The sequence below is a fragment of the Quercus robur genome, chromosome 7 (genome assembly GCF_932294415.1).
Source record: "Quercus robur chromosome 7, dhQueRobu3.1, whole genome shotgun sequence".
Lineage (NCBI taxonomy): Eukaryota > Viridiplantae > Streptophyta > Magnoliopsida > Fagales > Fagaceae > Quercus > Quercus robur.
In genome coordinates, this window is record NC_065540.1 from 8,232,027 (window position 1) to 8,256,597 (window position 24,571).

Below are 24,571 nucleotides of genomic sequence, written 5' to 3' on the forward strand. Positions count from 1 at the left end.
CTCAGTCCATATGAAATTGAATTGTGGACATCGGTGTTGAGGTGAATCGGATTCGTGGGCATCGGTGTGGAGATCAAATTTGTGGGTTTGGGTTGTCGGTGCTAGTGGGTTTTGGTTGTCGGTGCTAGTGGATTCGTGGGTTTGAGTTGCCGATGTGAGGTTTTGGTTGTGTTTTCTAGGTCTGAGTTGCTGTCTTTTTTGGGTTTGATTAAGTGTGTTTTTCTTGATATGGTGCTAGTGAGATTCTCAGTCTGGTGCTGGGTTTTTCTCGGCGGTAGTGATTGTAATGGTGGATTTCTTAGTGGAGTTGTTGTGTTTTTTTTGTTTGGATTTCTTGGCTGTGTTGCTCTATTTTTAATGGATTTTGTGGTGGGTTGTTGATGACGGTGGTTGTTGTTGTGGTTGTGGCGGTGGTTTTGTTTTGGGTTTTTTTTTTTTTTGTTTTTTTTTTGTTTTTTGTTTTGCAGTGGGTTGTGGCTGCCACAGTGGTGGTGGTGGTGGCGGCGGTAGCAGCAGTGTTGTGGTTGTTATTTATTGTGTTAGATATATTATTTTATTATATTGTTTATATTATTTTAATGTGCTGAATGTTAATATAAAACTTCTGTTGTAGGGTGCATTATAAAGTGAGTTTTTAGAATAAATAAAGTAATGTTTTGAGTTGCTAAAAACTAAATGTTTTAGATGCTTTGCTGTAAATGCTCTTAGAGACTAGGTTTTATTTTTAATACCTTATACTTTTATTGTCTTCTAATGGCGCTTTGGGGTCTGCCAATTTGTATGCTTAGTTCTTTTCTTGTTTGATTGTATTTAGACGAGTTTGTATTCTTTCTATTTACATAACAATATATTTTCTATCTTTTCAATAAAAAAGAAAAATGTTGGTAAGTCTGTTTGAGATCCGCTTATTATGCTAAAACTAAAAATTTTTTGCTGAAAATACTGTAAATAAAGGTAAAAGTTAGCTGAAATAGCACATAAGACCTATGAATAGTACCAAAAAGTGCAATGAGACTTATAAATAATAACAAAAATAAGCTGAATAGTAAATTAAGTTAGTAAAAATAATTTTGCTTAACAGACACAAGTCAAACTTAAACTCAATGTTGGAAGATTAATAATAAGAGGTGTGTTATAATAAAAACACGTTACCGTTGCAGGCTGTGGGGTTCGAACCCACGCGCACTTATGTGCAGCAGATCTTAAGTCTGCCCCCTTAAACCACTCGGGCAAACCTGCTGATCGTGTGAATATATAGCTTTCATTAACATATTTCTATATTATCTAAATCTTTATTTGTTAAAATATAAAAATAAATAAAACCCTAGATCGGAGTTTATAAGAGAGATACAAAAAGCAAAGCAAACCCAAAGCCCGAATGGTATAGACTTTGAGTTTGATGCTGATTCAATTACAGCTCTTATTATCAAAAGTCAAGTCAATAATCAAACACACACACACACACTGAAACGGATCTCAAATCCAAAATCCAAAACCAAACATGGCGGAGCACTTGGCGTCGATATTCGGAACTGAGAAAGACAGGGTGAACTGCCCTTTCTATTTCAAGATCGGAGCGTGCAGGCACGGCGACCGGTGCTCGAGGCTCCACACGAAGCCCACAATCAGCCCAACGCTCCTTCTCTCCAACATGTACCAGCGCCCTGACATGCTCACCCCAGCCCCGGCTCTTAACCCCCAAACTCAGCCCAATCTCGACCCTCGTCACATCCAAGACCACTTCGAAGACTTCTACCAAGACCTCTTCGACGAGCTCAGCAAGTACGGCCACCTCGAGAGCCTCAACATCTGCGATAACTTGGCCGATCACATGGTCGATAACTCACTCTCTCTCGCTTTTTGATTTTGATTCACTTTTTGATTTTTTTGACCTAATGTTTGGTTTGTGTTTGTGTGTGAGAGAGAGCAGGTTGGGAATGTGTATGTTCAGTTTCGTGAGGAGGAGCACGCGGCGAATGCGCTGAGGAATCTCAATGGAAGGTTCTACTCAGGTTAGTTTTTTCTTTTTTGCCCTAAGATTTGGTAATTGAATCTCTGTGAATAGTTGTACTTTCGTGAAAAATCATATTAGGTTTCTCACCAGGTTTGCTTTGTTGTAATTGATTGAATTGTAGTGGTAGGAATATACTGCTGTGCAAGCGGTGTTTCGTAAATGTAGCTCTATATACTTGTTTTGAGTTTGTCTATTTATGCCAATTTTTACATTTTTGTTATCTGAAATTCCTTAATAATGTGTTATGAACTTTGGCTTCGACCACCAAAAGATTTGCTTGTTCGATGTGAAAATTATGTTTTGAGGTGATCTCGAGGCTATGTGCTGATCTTGCCTCGAGGATTTTACCTGATTTCGTGTTTGAAGGATTAAGGTTTGGTAACGCCTCAATGAAAAGGACTTGAGCTGAGACGTAACAAATAACCATGGTTTGATGATAATTGACAACTAGGTTAACTGAGTTTGTGATTATGTGCATGATGCAAAATAAGGAAGATGGAGGCTAAACTAACCCATTCCCAAGCTATCTTGAAGTAAAACTACTTAGAAAAATGCAGTGAAGTACATTTGGTGCTACCTCAAGCTAAACATGACTAATTATAGGGAAATTAAACATTGGAAGAGAACTTACTTGCATTTATGTAACAGAAAAATCACAATCAATGCTTAATTTTTACTAAAATGGGATATTACAAGGATAAACTAGTAGAATATGGGTATTGGTGGCAGCGATGATGTACTTTCTCTGAAATGTCAACCTTATATATAAGACAATTATCAATGGTTGCTATAAGCCATGTATGTTCTCATCAATCTTCAAAGACACTTCTCTCAATAAGTTTTTGTTCATTCCTTAATTTTTGGGGTAGTTATCTACTCCGGCTCTCTAACTCCCTTCATTTGAATTCTAAATTTCATGTAACTATTTAGTCAGCCAATTTATGGCTGCCACCTAATACGCACATGTTATAATTGCACCAATTTGGTTCTTTAGGTTACACGACACACATCTCGTCGTCTTCTTGCCAAATGTAATCCTGCTATTAGCCAAAATTGGATTTTCTTATAAACAAGATTAAAAATAATAATTACAAGGATAGAACTTAGAACTCACAGTAATTGTGTTGTAATTGTTGTGGGTGTTGTAATACAATTTGGCCTATGTGGAAAAGTGTTCCCTCTATTTAGGGAACCGCCAACCACTTTGTTGGACCTCCTCCACTGTCCTTGACCATAACATCTAGAGATCCTCCAAGTGAAGATGTGGTAATCTCATGATACTAACCAAGTATTGTGCAATGGTGGTTTGAGATTAATTTTCATTGAATCTAGATCATTTGAACATATTTTAGAAGGGGGGGTGGGGGGGATCAGTATCATCCCTCGAGTCTAAGTGTGAGGGAAAGATTTTCTATGTATTATTGGGAAAGGAGAGTGCAGGATGGCTGTTAGCAAACTTGGTGGATTTGGTGACATATAGTATTCAAGGGCTTTTTGGCTTGAAGAAGGGGATAGGATTACGAAGCTTTTCATTGATTGTGCTACTTGTACAAGCAAAATACACCCTTCTTGGCCCTAAACTCAAAGAGCTCTCACGCGTTCACGTACGCACACATGCTCTTGTGATATAAATGAGGCCCATTGTGCCAGGTTGTGCTACACGTTTTGGTTGCTTAAAAGTTGGCAACACAATCACCATTGATAAGGCTGCAATTAGGGAGGACATTGAACACTTCTACATTAATCTCTATCAAGGATAAGAACTTAGAGGCCTAAATTGGAGGAGATGCCATTCAATACCATCAATGAAGAATGAGTAGCTTATTTAGATCGTCAATTTGAGGATGGAGAGGCTATTTGGACCCTAAATAGCATGGGGATGACAAAGCACTGGGTCCTAATGAGTTTACCATTGCCTTCTTCCAATATTTTTGGATTGAATTAAGAGCATACATAATGCAATTTTTATGGACTTTTCTCCACTGGGGTATTTGGAAAATGGTTTAGATGCTACTTTGTGGCTTTGATACCTACAAAAATAGCCCTTAAAAGTGAACGATTATAGGCTTATTAGTCTTTTGGGTAGTTATTATAAAATTCTAGCCAAAGTTTTGGCAAATAGAGTATTGGGAGAAATTGTGTTTGACACTCCTAATGCATTAATTCGAGGCAAACAAACACTTGGCTCTATTCATATAGCTAATGAATGTTTGGATAGTTGTTTGAAATCTGAAAGCCTAGGTATAGTTGTCCCCCATTGTTTAATGTGGTGTCTTTGGAGGGAAAGAAATAGTAGGTATTTTGAAGATAATGAGAGATCCATACCAAACCTCAAGTTATTTTTCTTTAGAACTATATTGGATTGGTTGATTGCTTTGTGAAACCAATCATTCTCTTCTTTCCTTGATTTTCTTGATTCTTGTAATTTTTGTACTTGCTGGTTGACCTCTGTACATTCCCTGTGTACTAGGGTGCCCCTTTTTTATATCAATAAAACTTATTACTTATCAAAAATAAATAAAAATCTGAAAGCCTAGGGGCTTTGTGTAAAAAACTTGATGTGGAAAGAGTTTATGGACATGTCAATTTATTTATTTATTTTTTGTTTTATTGGTTACAACAATGTGGCTTTGGGGAAAATTTGGAGAAAGTGGATAGCATATTTCGTTTTCACAGTTAGGTGTGAATAGCATTCTTGGTGGTTTTTTAAGGGGTTACGTCAGGGGATCTACATTCCTTATTGTTTGTAGTGGTTATGGAAGCTTTCAGCAGGATGTCAGCAAGAGTGGTGTTAGGGGGTTATTTGAATGGTTTCTCTGTTAATAATTTGAGAAGTGAATCAGTGGTGATATGGCATCTCCTTTTTGTTGATGACACATCTTTTTGTGAAGCAAACCCTAATCAGTATGTTATCTTACTTTTTAGCTTATTTCTTATCTTTATTTCCTTTTTAGCTTATTTCTTGTCTTGTTGTTTTTTTTTTTTCCATTGTTCACTACCGTGAACTCTTTGTGTTTCTCTTGCTTTTCTTTTATTAATAATATTCTCTTATTACTTATCAAAAAAAAAGTATGGAAAATTTTCATAGGGATTTTCTTTGGGGTTGTATGGGTGAGAAATTCAAATTCACTTTAGCTAAGTGGAATGTTTGTTGCACTCCGATTTGCATTGGAGGTTCGAGGATCAATAAGGTTTATATATATATATATATATATCAAGCTTTGCTGGGTAAATGGTTTTGGTGATACAGGATAAAAGAAAATGATGAGTTGTGGAGGAGGGTGATAGATGTCAAGTATGGAATCACTTGGTGAAGTTGGTGTTTCGACGAGGTTAGGGGCCAAATGGTATGGGTTTGTGGAAGAATATTAGAAGAAGATAAGATAACTTATTGCATTTTATAAGATATGATGTTGTTGATAGTTCTAAAATTTGTTTTTGGCATGAACTATATGGAGTGGTGAATCTACTTTTCAGGAGAGATATCCTAATCTTTCCCAAAATGCAAGAGATTCTTCAGTGGCGGATTATCAAGTGTATAGAAATAGTTGCTTTTATTGAAATTCTCTTTTCATTAGAGCAGCGAATGATTGGAAACTGGATTTTTTGGGATAGTTACTAGATGACATATGCTGTAAATATTTGATATGGGAGGTAGATAAATTGGTATTAATCCTTTTGAAAAATCAAGGCTTCCAAGTGAAGAGCAACTACAAGGTATTAAGAGGAGGAAATTACTTTCATTGGCAGATCATAGTTTGTGCACCACCAAGGTGGCTTTCTTCATGTAGTGTGAAGTTAGGAAAGACTTTGACTATGGGTATTCTAAGGAAGTGCAGGGGGATCATTATTATGCATTGGTGCTTTATGTGTATAAGCCATGGAGAGAGTGTAGCTAATCTTTTTCTCCATTGTGCAGTGACTCAGGAATTGTGGTTTTTGGTTTTCTGTTTATTTGTTGTTTCTTGGGCAGTGCCTTAGTCTATGATATAGTCAATGTTTTTTTTTTTTGATAAGTAAGAAGAAAATATTATTAATAAGGGAAAAGCATTAAAATACAAAGGGTTCACGGTAGTGAACAAAAAGACACAAACAACCACTAAGAAAAACTAAGAAAAGCTAATAGACGAAAGGAATTCCATAAGGGTAAAACAATCCGAATAACCCCAACACCAAGACCAATCAAAGAGGGTCCGTTGGCACAAATCTACTAACTGAACCACAGTTTTCCCCTTATTCTCAAAAGAACGCCGATTCCGTTCAGTCCAAATATTCCACATTAAACAGCCTGGAACTAGATTCCAAATATCGGAGTTATGTTTCCCCAGCCAATGGTACCAACAAAATAATAAGTCCGCTACTGAACCTGGCATGACCCACTCGATCCCAAACAACCGAAGCATATGAGTCCACAAAGAATGAGCTATCGGACAGAAAAGTAATAGGTGATTCACAGATTCCTCATTACAACAGCACATACAACAACGATTCACCAAAGGGAGACCACGAAGCATAAGGTTATCCAAGGTAAGGATCTGACCATGAGCTGCTGTCCACATAAAAAAAGCCACCCTTTTAGGAACCTTGACTTTCCAAATGCCCTTCCAAGGGAAAATGGAAGGAGTTGCATTTCGAATCTTATGATAGAAAGACCGAGTGTCAAACTTCCCATTTCCATTAAGACCCCAACGCAGCCTATCGCCCCCATTACCCCTAGGGATCCGGGTTTGGATGAAATGAAGAAGGGAATAAGAAGCCGCTAACTCCCAATCATTGAAATCCCTAAAAAAGCTTAAACTCCACACTCTGTCGTTATCACCCACTAAAGGGCTTAACACTTTAGAAACATAAGCTTCTTTATTAGCAGAACACAAATATAACTGGGGATAGAGAATTTTAAGAGGGACATCTCCAGTCCATTTGTCATGCCAAAAAAGAATACGGGAACCATCCCCCACTACAAAAGACAAATGCTTAGCAAAACTTTCCCACCCTTCACTAATACTCCGCCATAAACCACAACCATGAGCCCTTCTTCAAACTCTAGAACACCAACCCCCTTTCCCCTCCCCATATTTCATGGCTATGACCCTCCGCCATAGATGAGTGATTTCATGGCCATACCTCCAAAGCCATTTCCCTAATAGAGCCTGATTAAAATACACCAAATTCCGAATTCCCAGACCACCCAACTCGCGCGGAAGGCATACCTTTTCCCAAGCCACCAAAGGATATTTGAAACACTCAACTGAAGAACCCCATAAAAAATTCCTCTGAATACATTCCCATCTAGTCGCCACAGCTTTAGGGATAGTAAAAAGGGAAAGGTAATAAGTCGGAAGGCTTGAAAGGGTACTTTTCAACAATGTGAGTCTACCACCCTTTGACAGGTAAAGCCTCTTCCAGCCTGAAAGCCTCTTCCAGCCTGAAAGCTTCTTTTCCAACCTCTCAAGAATCGGATTCCAGATAGCCGCTGTCTTCTACAAAGAACCCAGTGGCATACCCAAGTAAATCATAGGCAAACTGCCCACCCTGCACTGAAGAATATTAGCCAATGACTGGATGTTGCTCACCTCCCCAATAGGGACAATCTCACTTTTCCCCACATTCACCTTCAATCCAGTAAAAGCTTGAAAACAGGTCAAAACCAGCCTAATGGAAAAGATCTGCTCTCTAGAGGCATCGCAAAAAAGAATAGTATCATCAGCAAATAGAAGGTGAGAAATACGAATACCAGTATGATTATTTGGACCCACATGAAAACCCTGAATGAGACCACCTTCCTCAGTTTTCTTCAGAATACGACTTAAAACCTCCATGATCAAAAGAAAGAGGAGAGGAGACAATGGGTCTCCTTGTCTTAGACCTCTAGAGCTACCAAAGAAACTAGTAGGAGATCCATTAACCAAAACTGAGAATTGAACGGTAGTGATACAAGTCTTCAGCCAACTCCTCCATCTACCCCCGAAACCCATCCTCTCTAACAGATAAAACAAGGAGTCCCAATTCACATGATCATAAGCTTTCTCGATATCTAACTTACAAACCACCCCTGGAGCATGACACTTCAGTCTACTGTCTAAACATTTGTTAGCAATAAGCACTGAGTCCAAAATCTGCCTGCAACCAACAAAAGAATTCTGCGATTCCGAAATGAGTTTATCCAACACCAATCTCAATCTGTTAGCCAAAACTTTAGACAAAAGCTTATACACACTGCCCACTAAGCTGATAGGCCGAAAATCTTTGATATTCAATAAGACTTTAGAGCCTAGGCAAGTGCCCAAGCGCCTTAAATAGACTGTAAGGCACTTGAGGCAAGAGCCTTAGTGAACTTCAGCAACAAAAAAAGAAGGCAGTTTTGTAATTTGGCAAAAAAGGATTGTTCTATAATTCACTTTAGGTTAGTGGTTGTCTCTCTTTTGCTTTCTTCTCTCTTTCACCTCCCTTTCTTTCTACATCAATTTATAATAAATAAATAAATATATATATTTTTTCAATATCAACCATATAACCATTTAGCTTTGATCATTATCTTTTTGTTTTTGTTTTTGTTTTTGTTTTTTGTTTTTTGTTTTTTGTTTTTTGTTTTTTGTTTTTTGTTTTTTGTTTTTTTGTTTTTTTTTTTGTTTTTTGTTTTTTGTTTTTTTGTTTTTCTAAATATAGAATATTGTTGTAAAGTCCTTAAATTAATTAATATAGCCTCCTACAAATTTGAAGAATAAAAATAAAAATAAAAATTGTGCCTAATAAGCATTAGATCCATATGATTGAGTTTAGTATATGTATGATAATTAACTTTTTTTTTTTTTTTAATTGAAAGTCGAAGTGTATTTTTACTTTAATTTTTCTTTTACCTCTAAAAAAAAAAACCTTATTTTTGCTTTGGTTTTTGCCTTTGTGTACTTTTGTGTAGTAGGGTTGCACCCCTTTGCACTTTTTCTTTAATGGATTAAATTACATATCAAAATATTAAAAATAATAATTTATAAATGTAGGTAGAATGATGTTGACTTATTTTTTATTTGTTTACACAATAAGTTTGATAAGAATTATTATGTGTGTTTTCTAAAATCAAGCTTTATGAGAATGAAAATGGTAGATAATAATATTGGGATTTGGTTTGAATTTTACTTATGTTTTATGAAATTGTGAAATTCATAGAAATACCCAAAATTGTAGCTATTGTTGTTGATTGGCCATTACTCTTGATGGACTACAAAATGGTAGGGTGATGGATTTAACCAAGGGGGGGCCCTGCCACAAGAATAAGTTTCCTCTCCATTTCTCTTTGAAATGGACAGACTATTTCATGGTTAAAATATAATTGTGTCAAATCTAATGGCCACAAATCTTATCCCAAGTCTCCATTTATTGCTGCTTGCATCCCCTAGGCCTTGTATTTTGATAAATCCTATAGGGGTAGTTATTTGTGTGCTTTGGCCCATAAAGGGAAACATTCTTGATTAGTTCTGGCATGTAGATTGTGTTGTGTCATTGCATTTACACCACTTTTATCAATAATTTCACTGTCACTTGGTTTTTGCTCTTTTTGGCTGTACTAGTAATAGTAATAGAAGTAGAAATAATGTTGTTAACTTCTTCTTGTTGCTATTATTGGTAGTAATATAATAATTGTGGGCGTAATTATTATTATTATTATGGAAATATTATTTTGACAATTCATGAATGTCGAATGTACTAGGGCGTCCTATCATCGTTGACTTCTCGCCAGTCACTGATTTTCGTGAAGCTACATGTAGACAGTATGAGGAAAATGTGTGTAATCGTGGTGGCTACTGCAACTTCATGCATCTGAAAAAGATTAGCAAGTGAGTGTTTTGGTGTGATAATTTTCAACTTGTAAGTAGTAGGCTTTGTATCTATATAAACCTATTCGTGTTGATCTTCCTGATAAGCTTTTTTATGTAACTTTTAGGGAGTTGAGGAGGAAATTATTTGGGAGAAACAGAAGAAGGCGTAGTCGCAGTCGAAGCAGAAGCCGCAGTCCTGTTAGGAACCGTGGTTATGAGGAGCATTCACGTGGTGGCCGTGGTTTTGGTAGAGGTGGTGGTGGTGGTCGTGGATTTGGTAGAAGAGATGATGACAGAGATTTCCGTTCCTTCCATGATAGGGGCAGGAGGCCGAGAAGCCGCAGTCCTGGACGTAGAGGGGAACGAAGCAGAAGCCCTGGAGGAAGGAGGAATAGGAGTCCTGTCAGGGAAAGTAGTGCTGAAAGAAGGGCTAAGATTGAGCAATGGAATAGGGAAAGGGAACAGACAGAATCTGGTGTTCCGAACCATGAGGATAACATTGACAATGACAGCAATGGCTTTGAACAGAATGATCAGTATAATGAGCCTGAGCAACATCAGCAGCATGATAGATACGATGATTAGCCCCATCAGACTTGTCTGGTTTGTCCCATTGCTCTTTTTAAAATTGATTAGGGAAAAAAAATGTTTCTTAGACTTAGAAAAGTGCATTTCTTTTTTTCACTTAGACAACCCATTTAGTTAATATAGCTTACTACCCATTTCCACTCTGCAGGTGGAGTACAGGTTCCCTGTCATGTGTTATTGAAAGTAAAATTCTTTTAAAAAATTTCTCCCCTTCTAAAATGAAAAGCAAAAAGAATTGATTTATAGGTAGCTGAACATGAAATTACAAATTGATTGCTGCTATGCCTGTATTGTAACGCTTTAAATTTCACTTCCAAGTTAATTCAGGTAATTGCGTAGATTTTTTTTAGTAGATTTTTTTTTAAGTAACATTTACTTTTCATTGGTCTTCAGTTGATGATCACTTTTATGCATGTTTATGTAATTACAAAGTGATTTTCCCTCAGGTCTCTAAATTTTTTTTTTCCTTTGAAAAATAATTAGCTTCCCATTATTAGTTATTTAAGTCAAGGGAATTCATGTGTCAAAATGGAGCATATATAAATTGAAATAGTTTCTGGATTTGGAGCCAAGTGGAAAGCACCTTCAAAATACGATTTTTTTTTTCTTTCCTCGATTATAAGCCACTTCATACAGGATGTGTCATAAGGAAATTTCGTTTTATTTTTTTAACATATTAAACTCTTCAAACAAAAATTTTCAGCTGTTCAGCATGAAGTTCATATTTTTCTACTTCATAGTACAAAATTAATTTGTCCATATCCCAACTGAAAAACAAAAGGGGATTGAGGTATTGTTTTTTTTCCACTCAATTTTCCTGTGAAAGTTGTGATCTCACCTACTGTACAAGTTTTGCAGGTTCAGGTGTTCCTGCTTCCCAGGATAGAGCCTCAATTTTCAGCTTACAATGATATTTGTATACAGGTTTGGCTGTCATTGTCTGTGGAGCATTGTGTGCAGGACCTGATGTGAGTGTTGTGAAAGCATTGCTGAAATCTCCTCGAGCTTCTTACAGGAGAAAACTGCTGAAAAATATTGTCAAGATTTCTATTTTAGAGAACAGATTTAAGCTATATAGGACCTTAGAAACAGTAGTGATCTGATTTAATTATGCAGTTCCATCTGGTACAATATTTTAGTTTTTCAACTGTAATGTTGAACTCTTCGAGTGTCATTCTGTTGTAGACTAAGTATTAATTTGGCTATTAAAGTTTTCTTGGTTAAATTTTCTCTAGTCCAGTACTAGAAAGCTATTAGAGGAGAAGATGGCTGGCTAGCAAAGTTGCCATGGAATGCTACCCCAGTAATTGGTAGATCTTGGGATAAGCGGTAGACCCAGACAACTTAGGTTCTATCCCACTAGGAGTTCCCTTGGACTTCATTATGCACGGTTCTGGTGGTAGGGTTATGAATCAGTGGCACTACCATAAAAAATAAAATAAAAAAGGTAGAATGTTTGATTTACCAAACCATAATTTGTTCGGGATGTAGCTTTTATTCAACCCATATTTGGCCGCATTTAAGATTGATTCCTACAGGGTTAACTTTTTATATTTTTCCTGGCTGGATATTTGCCAACAAGACTCGAGTCTTCTTATTTTGGGAGAATCAATAAGAATGAAGTCAAAACACTTGTTCTAGCGCCCCCTTGATGTGCTTTGCCTTTGCCCAGATCGTGGGTTTCCTACTTTCCTTGAATCATCCAAGAGTCACATGCTGGTGGTTGGTGCTTTTGCTAGGGGCTTGGTTAACTGGATGTATTGTGGTTGGAAACCCTCTTCATTGGTTCTCACTAGTCGTACTTGGTCTGTTGGCAGCTTGAAATTTGATGGTAGTGTTTCAGCTAATTATCCATTTTCCTTTTTCGGTGACCTTAGAGAATCCACAACAATGATGCTAAAAAGCCATATTGGTATTTTTTAGCACCTCAAATACTAAAAACCATTCTGCAATGGTGGAGGTATAGGTAAAATTTTTACCTCTTCTGCTACAGTGCACAACCATCTATAGCTAAGCATTGTAGCTCCAAAGCTAAAAAAAAAATATATTTTATTTAACTTTTCTCTCTTCCCATTAAAATATTCTCTCTCTCTCTCTCTCTCTCTCTCTCTTCCTTCTTTATCTGTTCTCTCTTCTTTTCCTCTGGCTCAAAGTCTCAACCCTCTCTCTTCTTCTCCTCTGATTGAAGAGTGTAGTGAGATCGGTGTGGTGAGTTGATGGGTTAAGACCGGCGATGGCATGGTCTGTTTCATGGGTGTGGTCCAATTGGGTTGTGGCCTGTGGGTCAGTGGTTTTCGTGAGTGTGGTCTGATTGGATTGTGGCCTGTGGGTCAGTGGGTTCGTGGATGTGGGTCGGTGGGTTGTGGCCTGTGGGTTGGTGGTGGTGGGTTGTGATCTGTGGGTTGTTGTGATGTGTTGGTGTGATTGTCGTGGGTGTGGTTGGTAGGTTACGACGTGGGTGTGGTTGGTGAGTCATGGCATGGGTTGTGGTGGTTGGGTTGATGGGTCATGGCGTGGGTTTGATGTTTTGTGGGGTTGCTTGCTCTGTCTCAGAGAAGAGAGACGAAGAGGAAGAGAGAGAAAGAGATAGAGATGATGATGAATAAAAAATAATATTTAAATGAAGTAGCTAAAAAAATAAATCCATTGATATTGCGTGTGTTGTGAAATAGTAAGTTAAAATAGATAAAGTAACTTTTATGGTGCAAAAAAGTTAAAAAATTTGCCTCAATTGCTGTGGATGCTCTTAGGATTTGATGGATAAACATTGTGCAATTTTATAAAAAGTAGCATAGGAAGAACTTAATATGAAATTTTAACTAAAAATCTATATAATATATTTAAAAGTTGAAACATAACATTTGTGGGTGCCCGAGAACCGAGGATGGATATGAAGAGTTGCCATATAACTGTGGGAATGCTGCGGTCCACGGGAATGCTGCGGTCCACGGACTTAAGGAAGAAAGGCACCCTAGGAGAGGAAGAGATGAGTCAAAGTACTCTGAGGCATTCTATGTGGGAGCTAGAATCTGAAGAGAAAGAGAGAGAATCAGTGGTCATAGGGGAAATTTCTTGTTTGGAGTAACTTGTCACCTCCGCATTAAATGGTGGACAACAATTTTATCAATTGCATTGATGAGGAAATGACCTGAACAGTGTAAGTCACAGCTAAACAGACTCCTTCCTCCACTTTCTTCAGATATAAAAAGTGACAAGTGACAAGTGTCATGAGAGGAGGGATACTAGGTAAGAATGGATGGTTGAGATATGATAAAGGGAGGAGTGTATAAGAAAAGAAAGGTTCACTGAGAGAAGTACCTGGACACAAGTATCAAGAGACAAAGAAGAAACAAGAAGAACACTTAGAGATAAGAGAGTAAACAGTAATAATTCTTATGTAAATGTGGTCTCCTTAAGCTAATTTGTATAGAGAAAGTGGTTCATCCCTATAATAAGATCAGCCATTTCTTCCTTATTTTTCTCCTCGGGTTGAGTTCCCCTTTAGTTGTTTGTTTCCCTCTCTTATAAATTCATTGTTTTGGGTCACAGTTGGACCGATCCAGCCACTATTCTAAGTGGGTTTGGGTTGCTGGTTCTTCTGGTCCCTACAACATTTATCATTGTTATACTCTTATTGAGGCACATCAATGTAGTATTTTTGTCCTTTGTGGTCTATTCCAATTCACTTCGGACCATTGTTGTCTACTGCTATCCAATTTGGTCCACTATGTTCCATTTCGATTTATTGCTGTCCACTTTGGTCTAGTTCGAATCGTTTTACAAGATGAACCATTTGTAAGAAGCACTAGAAATAAATTATAACCACACATAAGACAGCCTAATTTTAAAAATCTAATATATTGTATTAAGTATCAACTATACTTCCTTCTTAAAAAATAAAAAATTGTCAGCTATATTTTGTTGAAAAATAATCACATCATTTTACGAAGAATTTGAAACTAACACTTATAAGCATCTTATCTACTATTTTTCATTTTTCACTTAACAAAAAAAAAAATCTTCATTTGTGACTAGTAATACTAAGGTTGGGTTTGGATTGCGATGAAAAGGCCATATATGCACGTTTGTGTTTTTTTTGTGGGTCCCGTGCACTGTTCAGGGGCCTAGCAAGTACAGATTTTAACAAATTTTTCTTTAAAACTAGGTCCCACGACACTATTCACACATTTAAAAATATTTTGCTACAGTGTTTTCAATTTTTAGCAATAAGTGATATCCAAACAGACCATAATTTACCAAATGGAGAGATTTTACCATGGTTTTAAAAATTGGTACGGTGAAAAAACCGAAAAAGGGACTGATTACCGATTTTCTGATCGGATTGGGGTCCGACCGATGGTCGAACTGGTGACATCATAAATAATTTAATTAATAATTATAAAAATAAATAATTTTATAACAGGTCATTTTAACGCTATTTTATATATTTAATATATATGCTATGTCCACAATATTTTCTCAACACTTTTACAACAAATCATATATAGCTATTTTTTATTGGTTCTAATTTGAACCTACCGCTAAAATAACTTTTTTGCCCCTCCAATAAAAACTCATAACAACTTAAAACTTAAAACTTCTTATGAAAGTGCTGTAAAAATATTGTGAAGATTATTATTATTATTATTTTGGGTACACATCTCAATTTTCAACCACCCTCTGCCAACAAATTGTTCTTTAATAACACTTTTTTTTTACCTCCGCTCATTCTCTTTTACTTTTACAATTTATCTTTCTTTATTTTTATCTTGATTTTATCTCCTCCACTGAGTCTTATCTCATTTCAAATTTCAAAAAGCTAGTCTTATCTCCTTACCTTTGATCAGCCATCACGTGGGCACCCAAAGCAAAACTCTTTGAGAAACAATAAAAACATAAAAAAGCGAAGAAGAAGATTAGAGGAACACAGGCATTGCAAAGACCACGAAGAAAAATGGAAAGCTAAGTAGAAAAGAGACAATGATACAAGAGAGATGCATCAAATCGTGAAATTTGTTGAGAAATTGTCTTAGGTGAGTGAAAAAATACAAAGAAATCTGTGTACTGTTTCTCCGATTTAACCGCACCGGTTTCCGGTTATGTTGGTTAAACTGGTTAAACTGACGGTTTGTATTGTTTATCAAATTTTTCTTTCATTTTTGGTTTCAACTAGTTAAACCAGCCGGTCCGGTTTTAAAACCATGGATTTTACAGACTTCGAAAAAATGACAAGATAGAATCACTGTTGAAACAAACAAGCTATTTTGAAACTAAAAGCCTTGTAACTCGATGATAAAACCAGCTCTCTTTTATTAGGAGAATCAAGGTTCAAATCCTTCTCCCCGTTACTCTATCGAATTATTAAAAAAAGTTTAAATTAAGGTAACAAAATAAATAAGTTAATTGTGGATTCAATTGACTCAATTAGTATAGATTCTTATCTAAATAAGTAATTTGGAGCTCGATCCCACTTACAACAAAAACCAATTGATATTTTGAAATAATGATAAAGAGTTATCATCGTGGCACAATCAGACCCTTGACAATTATATCCATGGGAGCAAAGATCACGTACCTGAAGCACAACTTTTAAAATTAACGCACACAAAGGATATTAACTTGTTGCACAACCAACAAGTTGCATGACGATTGATTTTAAAAAAATAAAAAGAAAATAAAAAAGAAGAAGAAGAAGAGAGAGAGAATTACATCAATCCTAAATCAGATTGCAAATAGAACTTTACTGAAGTTACTGTCAATTAATTCCAACGAAGTTAACCAAAAGACAGACAACATACTACACGCTTGCTTTACATTAGACTGAACATAACTTTGGAATTTCTATGTCACTTTACCATGCACTTCATTTCTCACTGTGTTTTGCCTTCGTATGAGACTGCAAACCAATTTCTGAGTTGAAAGACCTGCTAGGGCAATAAAAATAGTTACACTCCCATCAAATAGGAGCAAGGTAAAGAGTGAAAAGACAGAAGTACCTGTTACACGAGTTGCAAGGGAATGCTCCTGATTTTGGAGTCTGCTGCTTTGTTGCAGCCTTCTTTGAAGGATGAGGAGTTGCAACATGGCCACCACCTTTCTTGCCATCTGCAACAATGAACTCTTGAGCAATATAAACAAAACCATCGTGATCATCAGGACAAAAATTCACGCTAGATCTAGATCAGATTTGAGCACCATATTCATATAAGATCTTACACAAAAAATAATGCATGGTGTACACATTCATTAAAAGCAACAAGTCCCTGCAGAGTCCAAACAGACCCAACCTGCTAAGTCATTACTAATTGGTATTAGTTAAAAAATAAAAAATAACTCACCGGTGTTCTCAAGAGTCACCAACTTTGCCTTCTTTTCAGGAACAGGTGTTTTTTGGGCAGATTCCAAGGGTCTCTTCTTGCTTGCTTTGGCCTTTAACCATGCAAAACAAATGTGCATTAATCAGTGACAATGACTGGGAGAAACTAGGAAAATTGAGAGGCTCAAAAAAATTCACAACTCTTTACTACATGAAAATTCACTTATATAAATTGAAATGTCTTTACCTTCATTGGCGTCTCTTCATCCTCATCTTCACTACTGTCCTCATCATCACTACTATCGTCATCTTCACTGAATTCTTCCTTGGCATTCACCTTAGCCTAAGCAACAAAACCAACAAACATAATTCCCAGTACGTTATCCTAAAACCAAACATGCAAAGTTTGCAACTAAACATTTGAACAAGTAAATTTAGTAACATTTCAAAAAAATATGACTTTCAACAACTATAAATCATGGCCAACTAAATGATATTAACCGACACTTAATTAGAAACCATTAGTTGGCATAGACGTATCCTGATAATAGTATCTAACTAAAACATTAATCATCAATTCTATACAATTTCGGTTAATGCCTGAAGTAGATTCCCAAAAAATCTTCTTGAAATGGGAAAATCTATTATAACGGAATTACATATTTGTAGTAACAATACTAGTCTTTGCCATCACTCACATGATAAGATCTCAATGTTTTCAACAATTAACAAAAAAATGGAAAATGACTATTATTCATTATAAGTTCAGGTTGTAGGTATGCTATGTATATCAAGTAATTGCAACATAGCCATCTTCAGCTGACAACTAAGATCTGAAACTTCCAAAAATGACATCAGAACCAATTTGCACAATACCAAATGAAGTCTCAAGAAATAAATTTATTAAATCTGCATCAGTTGCCTTTCACCAAGGCATAAGCCAATTAATGAGAAGGAATACAGATTGCTTATCAGATAGATCAGAATACCTTAGCTTCATTAACATTATCTTCATCAGATGAATCATCATTCGAAGATGCATCCTTATCCACATCATCTTCGTCCATGTCTTCATCTTTATTTGGCTCCACAATCTTCACCCGCTTAGCTGCAGTAACATCAGGCTTTGCAGCTGGTTTAGCTTGTGGCTCATATTTTCCTACATCACAAGGAACAAAACAAATAAGATGCACAGGTGCCTAAAAGGTGAAATTGAAAAAACCCAAAATGGGCATTTGTCTATACCGCTATCATGGGTAACAACTGGAAAATCCTCTTGTGAATCTGAATATGTATCAAATTAAGAATTAGATTCAGAAAGTAAGAAGCATGAACAAACATAGAGAATGAGATGAACTTAAAAAAAAAAAAAAAAAATGACACCAAAACATTAAAGCAGCAACTCACCAGAAACTTCACCCGTGATGACAATAGAAACATCAGTCAAGGAGATTACATATAATAACAAGAAAAACCAAGTGATTAAACCAGCTAAAATTATGGGAATAAATAGATTAGATGACACATTCAAAGAGAATGGAGTGTAACAGGATATTGTTCAGGTGGACAAGCTTTATATCCGGTGAAGTAAACACTTCCATTTTTCCAGTTATGAGATAACTCGAATTTCTTTTCAAACACCAGATCAAAAGATAACTGGGGGAAATTCTCAGAAGAGAGCGTTCCAAGAACAAGCTTTTGCTTGTCAACTTTCACAAACAGGCAGACGCTTTCATTTCCTATGTTCTTCTTAACCTCTCCAAGACAAGCCTGCAGCATAATGATACTTCAGATACTATAGCAAAAACATGGTTAATGCAAAAGAAAATATAAATTGGACAATCAAAGATTATGGAAGATAAATAATAACCTGTGAAAGATGCAATATGAAACCATCACCAGGATACACCTCAAGGGGCTCTCCACTCTTAACCTCAGCACCTGGAAATTGTATCAAACAGCAAGTTTTATAGTAGCAAAAAACCAAACAAGAGCTAATGGAGAACAAAGAACACCATTGTGGGAAAGTTTCAGAATGAAATCAGAAGCCATTGTAACGCATACAACCATGTACACATCAGCCGCACAAGAGCAAACATGCACAGTCACACAATAGACAAACAAACACAAACTCTTTAATACACAGTGCACAAACATACAAGAAACAAAATAAATAACTGCTTTCAACCACTTAATTCCTAATATACATGCTCTAAAAAAAGGTAACTATTAGTACTGAGGGGGAAAAAGGGGGGGGGGGGGGGGGTGAAGCCATGAAGGCAATCAAAGAAATATAAATTCTCTCCCAGCTTAGGATTTGATCAATTATTAAAAAAAAAAAAAAAATGAACAACTATGAGGTGGATAAGTTCAGTGGCAAGAGAAAATTTCCCTTTGCCAAGGTTATCACCATCACTTGCTTTCACAACGATGATTCTGTGCATAGATTGATGGGGCTGAAAAGGGTGATCACCCTGAAGGACGAGTTGTTCATGGAGGTCAACCCCATTTCACCTGATGTTGTTTTATGAAGCAAAAATTACTCAGCTGACTTAAGGAGTCCTATACTACTTAGTTTAGGACCATGACACCAATGCAATTTTTGCATATCATCTATTATACCATGCCTCCTATTATATACCTTAGGAGTTGAGTATGCATTTATCACCTGAAACGACAGGTAACAGCAGAAACAGCCTGTCCACACTGGAATGGACTGGTATTTGAACCATTATGTTTCAATGGGTGTATCTGTACCAGCCGGGACAGTACCCTAATGAAAACATTGGGAACCTTGGGACATGTCTTCTTCGTATGTGTGCTTGTTGATTTGTTTTTGTCCATACCATAATAAAGTATATGAAAATATATGAAGAAGAAAATAAAGAAGTAGAAGATAGAGAATGCAAGAAATTGACCATGGTTTGGCCTTAGATACCTAAATCCGAAGCGGAAGCCCTTTGATGGTTACATCTTTTATTATTAAGCTATATATTTACAATGAATAGCAGGCTAAAAATCCTAGACTAACCTAGAGTTACAATATTTTCACTACATATATAACTATGATTTGGTTATCAAAAAAAATATGACTATGATTACTTGTGCTCCAAGTATGATTAAATAATAAACAGAGACTAGAGTTTTATAACATATTTGGGCCTCGATATATCAACCACATTTAATGTGAATGCTAAGATGAGTTTCATTTTGCACCTATCATGCAACAGATCCAATTGAAACGCAGAAGATCTTTTAGTTTTACACACAGCAATCAAACAAAACGTAAAACAGAGCATGTCATAGTACATTTCTCCAAAAACACCGTGATTCAGAGTACGATAGTATTCACTGGCCTATAGCAAATATCTAACACAACCAAACAATACAACAAGACATAATACATGTTCAAAATTTATTTTCCTTCAAATTCTAGCCAAGCAAACAAGGGGAAATAACTATACAAGACAAAAATACTCAACGTAGAACGCGTACAGTCTACAATTTATAAGATATCAAAGCCATAATAGGGAAGAGAACATCAGAAGCCTATAAAACCTAACCATCTATTTGGATATTCAGTAAAAAGAAAAAAAAGAAAAAAAAAAAGGCAAACAGGCTAGGTCAAGTGGCTAATTTCCTTTTCTTAAGCACCAAATTGAGATAAACTCTGAGATTTCAGAACCAATTTTCCTGTATTTTCTCGGCAACCAAACAGCGAAAGCGAGTTCCGTAATCAAGAAGCATAACATTGCACAAAATAAGATTAAATAAGAAAATGATAAACGACGACGTGCAGAGACTGCGAAACCCTAAAAATACGAAGATCGAAATGAGAGGGAGAGAGAGATTACCCCAAAACTCCATGAGAGAGAAGCAGAAGAGCAGAGAGAGTGAGAGAGAGAGAGAGGAGTGTGGGTTTTTCTTTCCAGAAGACTCTAGAGCAAATGCCAAAGTAGAGTAACTGTTTACAGACAGTTTCGGTGACTTGGCTCCCGTTTATATATGGCGTGGCCTTTCAGTTCCTCAGGCTTTGAGCTTTGATTCTATGTTACGCGCCAACTACCGTAATGCGAGCCGAACCGGGCTCAGCCTCTCTCACCCCTCCATTTGTACAGTAGTAATTAGTATCAGTAAGTATTAAGTTTAATTACACATTGTTTCTTAAAAAAAAAAATTTAATTAATTAATTACACATTTTGGTCATCAACATTTCCCAACATTTTAAAATGGCCTCCAACGTTTTAAATGTTTCGTTTTTATTTTGTAATCTTTTAAAGGTGTTGTAAACTTTAAAATTTCATGCTGTCAATTGGTAAATTGAAAAATATGATGCGACAAAATAGATACGTACATATGGTCCAAGTGACAACCTGATGGCATAGATTTTTTTGTTCCCCTTTTAACTTAATGCTAATGTAAAAAACAATCCCTAATGTATTATTTTTTTAGCTTGATTTTAGGATTTTTGTTTGTCACATCATACTTTTCAATCCATGAATTAGGAAACGAGACATTTTTAACACACATGTAATATAGTTAAGAATTAAATCGAAACATTTGAAAGTTTAAAACCATTTTGAAATATATAACAAATTAATAAACACTCAAAACTTAAGGGTACGTTTGGTACATTGTAATAACTCCTGTAATGGAATAGTTATTCATATGTAATATCAATTCGGTCATTTGGTTGCATCTTTACTACATGGATTAGTTATTACATTGAAATAACTATTCTTTAAGTTGAAGAATAGTTATTCCTCTTTAAAATGGATGTAATAGTTATTTCTTAGTGTATATAATAAGTTTTAAAATTAATATATTTCTAAAAATAAATTTTCCTTATATATCATCTTTTACAAGCTTTCCATATGTAACAACCAAACTTATGAATAGTAATAGTTATTCCATTACAATGTTTTTTATTCCCAGTAATAAAGATTACTATTCCTAATGTAATTTACATTAAGTAATTAAATCTAAATAGTAATTGATGAACACAAGGAAATCAGTAAAGCTGAATGTCTTGGGCGTTGATGATCTCTGTGTTACTTGGAATATCCTAAAAAGATGAACACAAAATCAGAGGAGACCGGGGAAGACCGGCAAAGAATCCTCCGATGGTAAAGTTAGTATTTTCGGAATTCCAATTTGTATGGAAATGTTTGAATGCCTTACCTTCTCGTAGAAGAGCCCTTATATAGTGCTTGTCTGAGGCAGTTACTTCTCCTACCGTTGTGGAGTTCGGAAGACTCGGAGGTAACTTCCATAACCGTCAAGGAAGTTACCTTATTTGGCCTTTGTTTTCCACGACCGCTTATTGGGGAAACGGTTTTGTAGCTTAACAGGAAAACAGAGGTCGTCTTGAGTATGTATACTAAGGATTACGTTCAGGACACAAGGTGCTCATCCAACCTACTTCACGGACGGACGAGCTTATCCTTGGATGAACATGATCTAAGCTAGTCAACTCTTCCTTAGGATGAGCCATATGGACGAGTTTCAGGAGTTAGTCTATTTCATAACACCATCAGTTGCCCTCTCGTCTATATGGATCGTTTAAGGGAATGTGGAGCTTGGCATCATTTCCTTGGACATACGTATTTAAAGTCTACAGTTAGATGTGCCACGTGTCGTTATTTTATTGGTGACTCGTCTCGTCGATTTATTTTTTTGAGAGGTAAGCCACATGTCATATCCTGGTTGGTTGTGTCATTTCAAATACCCAGGTCAGATGTCTATAAATAGTGGAATTCCTCCTCTACCCTTTACATTTCTAAAATTTCCCTTCGTCTAGAGCCTCGTCTAGAAGTCTCTCCGCGTTCATAGTCCTCTCTCATCTAGAGCCAGGTATTCTCTTCCTTCTCGTCTTTAGGTTTTTGGTTTCCAAAAAATGTCTGAAACTGTTATTTCTTCATCTAGCAATAGTACAAAGAAAGCTATAGACGAGTATTATGATACAATCAGTGATAGTGGTTCTAGTAACAGTAGCCATAGTAGTGAGGAGAGTTCTACGGACGAGGGGTATACCTCTGGTGTCCTTGAGCTTCCTTTAGAAGCTATCCAAGAACAACTTAGGAAAGCCTCTGGTTCCCAAACTGGCACCTCGTCCAGTGTCCCTCCGTCTAGTCCTTTGGATGAAGAGGAGACCGTCTATAGTTGTGCAGTAGGTATTCATTCCAAAACGAGTGAGCAAAGGTTTAACAATCTTAGGACATGGTACCAGATCCCGAATGAGCTCAACCCTAGGTTGCCTGTCCGTGGAGAATGGTGTTGCAATCCTCGTTTTGGGGTAGGCGTCTATGAGGCTTATTTCTTGGGGGGTTTTAGGTTACCATTGAACGCATTTGCTAGAGTTATTGGTTAGGTTAGGTTTAGGTATATGTCAATTCAACCCTAATGCATGGAGATTAGTTATCTCTATGCAAATATTGTGGAGGGAAGTATTTGGAGGGGACCGTCCTCTTATTGTGGACGAGTTCCTCTTTTGTTACAAATCTTCAGAGATAAATCAATCCCTTGGCTTTTACCAATTCACAGCTAGGGGTAAAGATTGTAGATTAATCAAGTCACTGGCCTCGTCTGATAGGTATTGGAAGACAAAGTTTATCTTTGTCTCCAGTTTTTGGGCAAGGAACCCTGTGGACGTTGGTAGAGACCTTTTTGCCCCTTATTCTAGAGACTTAGGGAACCTTCGTCCTGAAGGTACGTTCCTCCCCTTTTTCACCTTTCTCTTTCTTTAATCTTATTTTTTATTTGTTTTTAACCTTTGTTTATTATCTGCTTTACAGGTGTTAAACGACCTTCCTTAAGTAAATTTCATCGTAACTGCGTCCACAGAGCTCGTCTTTACGTTGATAGGGATTTTCATTCTTTGGTTACCCTACGACGTCTTGCCAAGTGAGGGCTTGGTCCTGAACCATCAGACGAGACTATTGCCCACGAGGTCACAGTGCGAATAAGTAAGTTTCTATCCAATGGTCATTTTGAACATCCTGTCATACTTCCTGATCTATTTATAATTCATCACTTATTGTTATTGTTTTTTGCTTTAGGAATGTCAACAATGAAAGAAAACAAGGAGAAAGAAGTTGTAGGTGAAGAGAATCGTCTTGAGACTCAGTCTCAAGCTCGTCCTTTGGCTGGGGACAAAAAGAGATCTTTGTCTAAAAATCTGGATTTGGGAAATCTCCCCAACTGACGAGGCAAAAAGGCCAAGCATGAGTCGTCCCAAACAGTCAAGCCCAACCTTCCCTCGTCTCAGCCGCCTGTCAAAATATATGACGTGGACTCGTCCACTCCAATTGAGACCACTCCGTCCAAGTCTCCTTCGCCCAAGACGATTGTGCCTGCCACATCCCAGCCTTCTCAATGAGTCCTCTCTCTCTCTTTTTTTTTTTTTTTAGGCTATGTCAAAATTTATTGTAGCGTCCAGGCAGGCCACAAGATTGGACAAGAGGAGGATCTTGTTAGAGACGAGGATTCAGGAGGTGAAAGAAGAATCTAAGAAGTGGCCTGGGGTAGCTGCCAAGGCTAAGGAGAAGACAACGAAGCTACAAAACTTAATTGAGGAGTTAAAAACTGATGTAGTGGAAAAAGATACTCGTCTTGATCATCTACAGAAAAAGAACAACGAGTTAAGTACTCTTCTTTCCAAGGCTAAAGAAGATGCAGTGACTGAGTTCAAGGTGTCCAAGTAATACATTGATCTTCTGGACGCCAATTATGCAGCAGGGTTTGAGGATTTTAGAATGGATGCTATGGAAAACTTCCCTGAAGTGGACTTTAGCTCCATTAAACTCAACCTGGCTGCTGCTACCAGTTCTCTCCTTCAAA

The 24,571-nt window shown here is 36.7% G+C and overlaps 2 protein-coding genes and 1 non-coding gene across 7 annotated transcripts; 1 reads left to right on the forward strand and 2 right to left on the reverse strand.

Annotated features, from left to right (window-relative positions):
• Positions 1 to 1,155: 1,155 nt before the first annotated feature.
• On the reverse strand, positions 1,156 to 1,239 carry TRNAL-UAA (transfer RNA leucine (anticodon UAA)). The gene has a single exon. It is a non-coding gene; the product is annotated as a tRNA-Leu (tRNA).
• Positions 1,240 to 1,337: 98 nt separating this feature from the next.
• LOC126692044 (splicing factor U2af small subunit B-like) lies at positions 1,338 to 11,641 on the forward strand. Of its 2 annotated transcripts, none has more exons than XM_050387454.1 (5): positions 1,338 to 1,834; positions 1,931 to 2,012; positions 9,720 to 9,846; positions 9,954 to 10,431; positions 10,565 to 10,823. In XM_050387454.1, the coding sequence occupies exons 1-4, from the start codon at positions 1,502 to 1,504 to the stop codon at positions 10,411 to 10,413; spliced, it is 1,002 nt and encodes a 333-aa protein (XP_050243411.1). In that variant the 5' UTR covers positions 1,338 to 1,501; the 3' UTR covers positions 10,414 to 10,431; positions 10,565 to 10,823. The 2 variants fall into 2 exon arrangements, with proteins under 2 accessions (XP_050243411.1, XP_050243410.1); XM_050387453.1 differs by lacking the exon at positions 10,565 to 10,823 and adding an exon at positions 11,341 to 11,641 and having other exon boundaries at positions 1,339 to 1,834.
• A 4,480-nt stretch (positions 11,642 to 16,121) lies between these two features.
• Positions 16,122 to 20,754, reverse strand: LOC126692045 (histone deacetylase HDT1-like). Of its 4 annotated transcripts, none has more exons than XM_050387459.1 (10): positions 20,587 to 20,754; positions 18,603 to 18,673; positions 18,288 to 18,502; positions 18,140 to 18,153; positions 17,978 to 18,016; positions 17,722 to 17,891; positions 16,980 to 17,075; positions 16,755 to 16,845; positions 16,413 to 16,521; positions 16,122 to 16,340 (listed from the first exon to the last, which is right to left on the reverse strand). In XM_050387459.1, exons 1-10 carry the CDS (start codon positions 20,597 to 20,599, stop codon positions 16,280 to 16,282), a joined length of 879 nt encoding a protein of 292 aa, XP_050243416.1. In that variant the 5' UTR covers positions 20,600 to 20,754; the 3' UTR covers positions 16,122 to 16,279. The 4 variants fall into 4 exon arrangements, with proteins under 4 accessions (XP_050243416.1, XP_050243414.1, XP_050243415.1 ...); XM_050387457.1 differs by having other exon boundaries at positions 16,413 to 16,536; XM_050387458.1 differs by having other exon boundaries at positions 18,140 to 18,162.
• Positions 20,755 to 24,571: the final 3,817 nt, after the last annotated feature.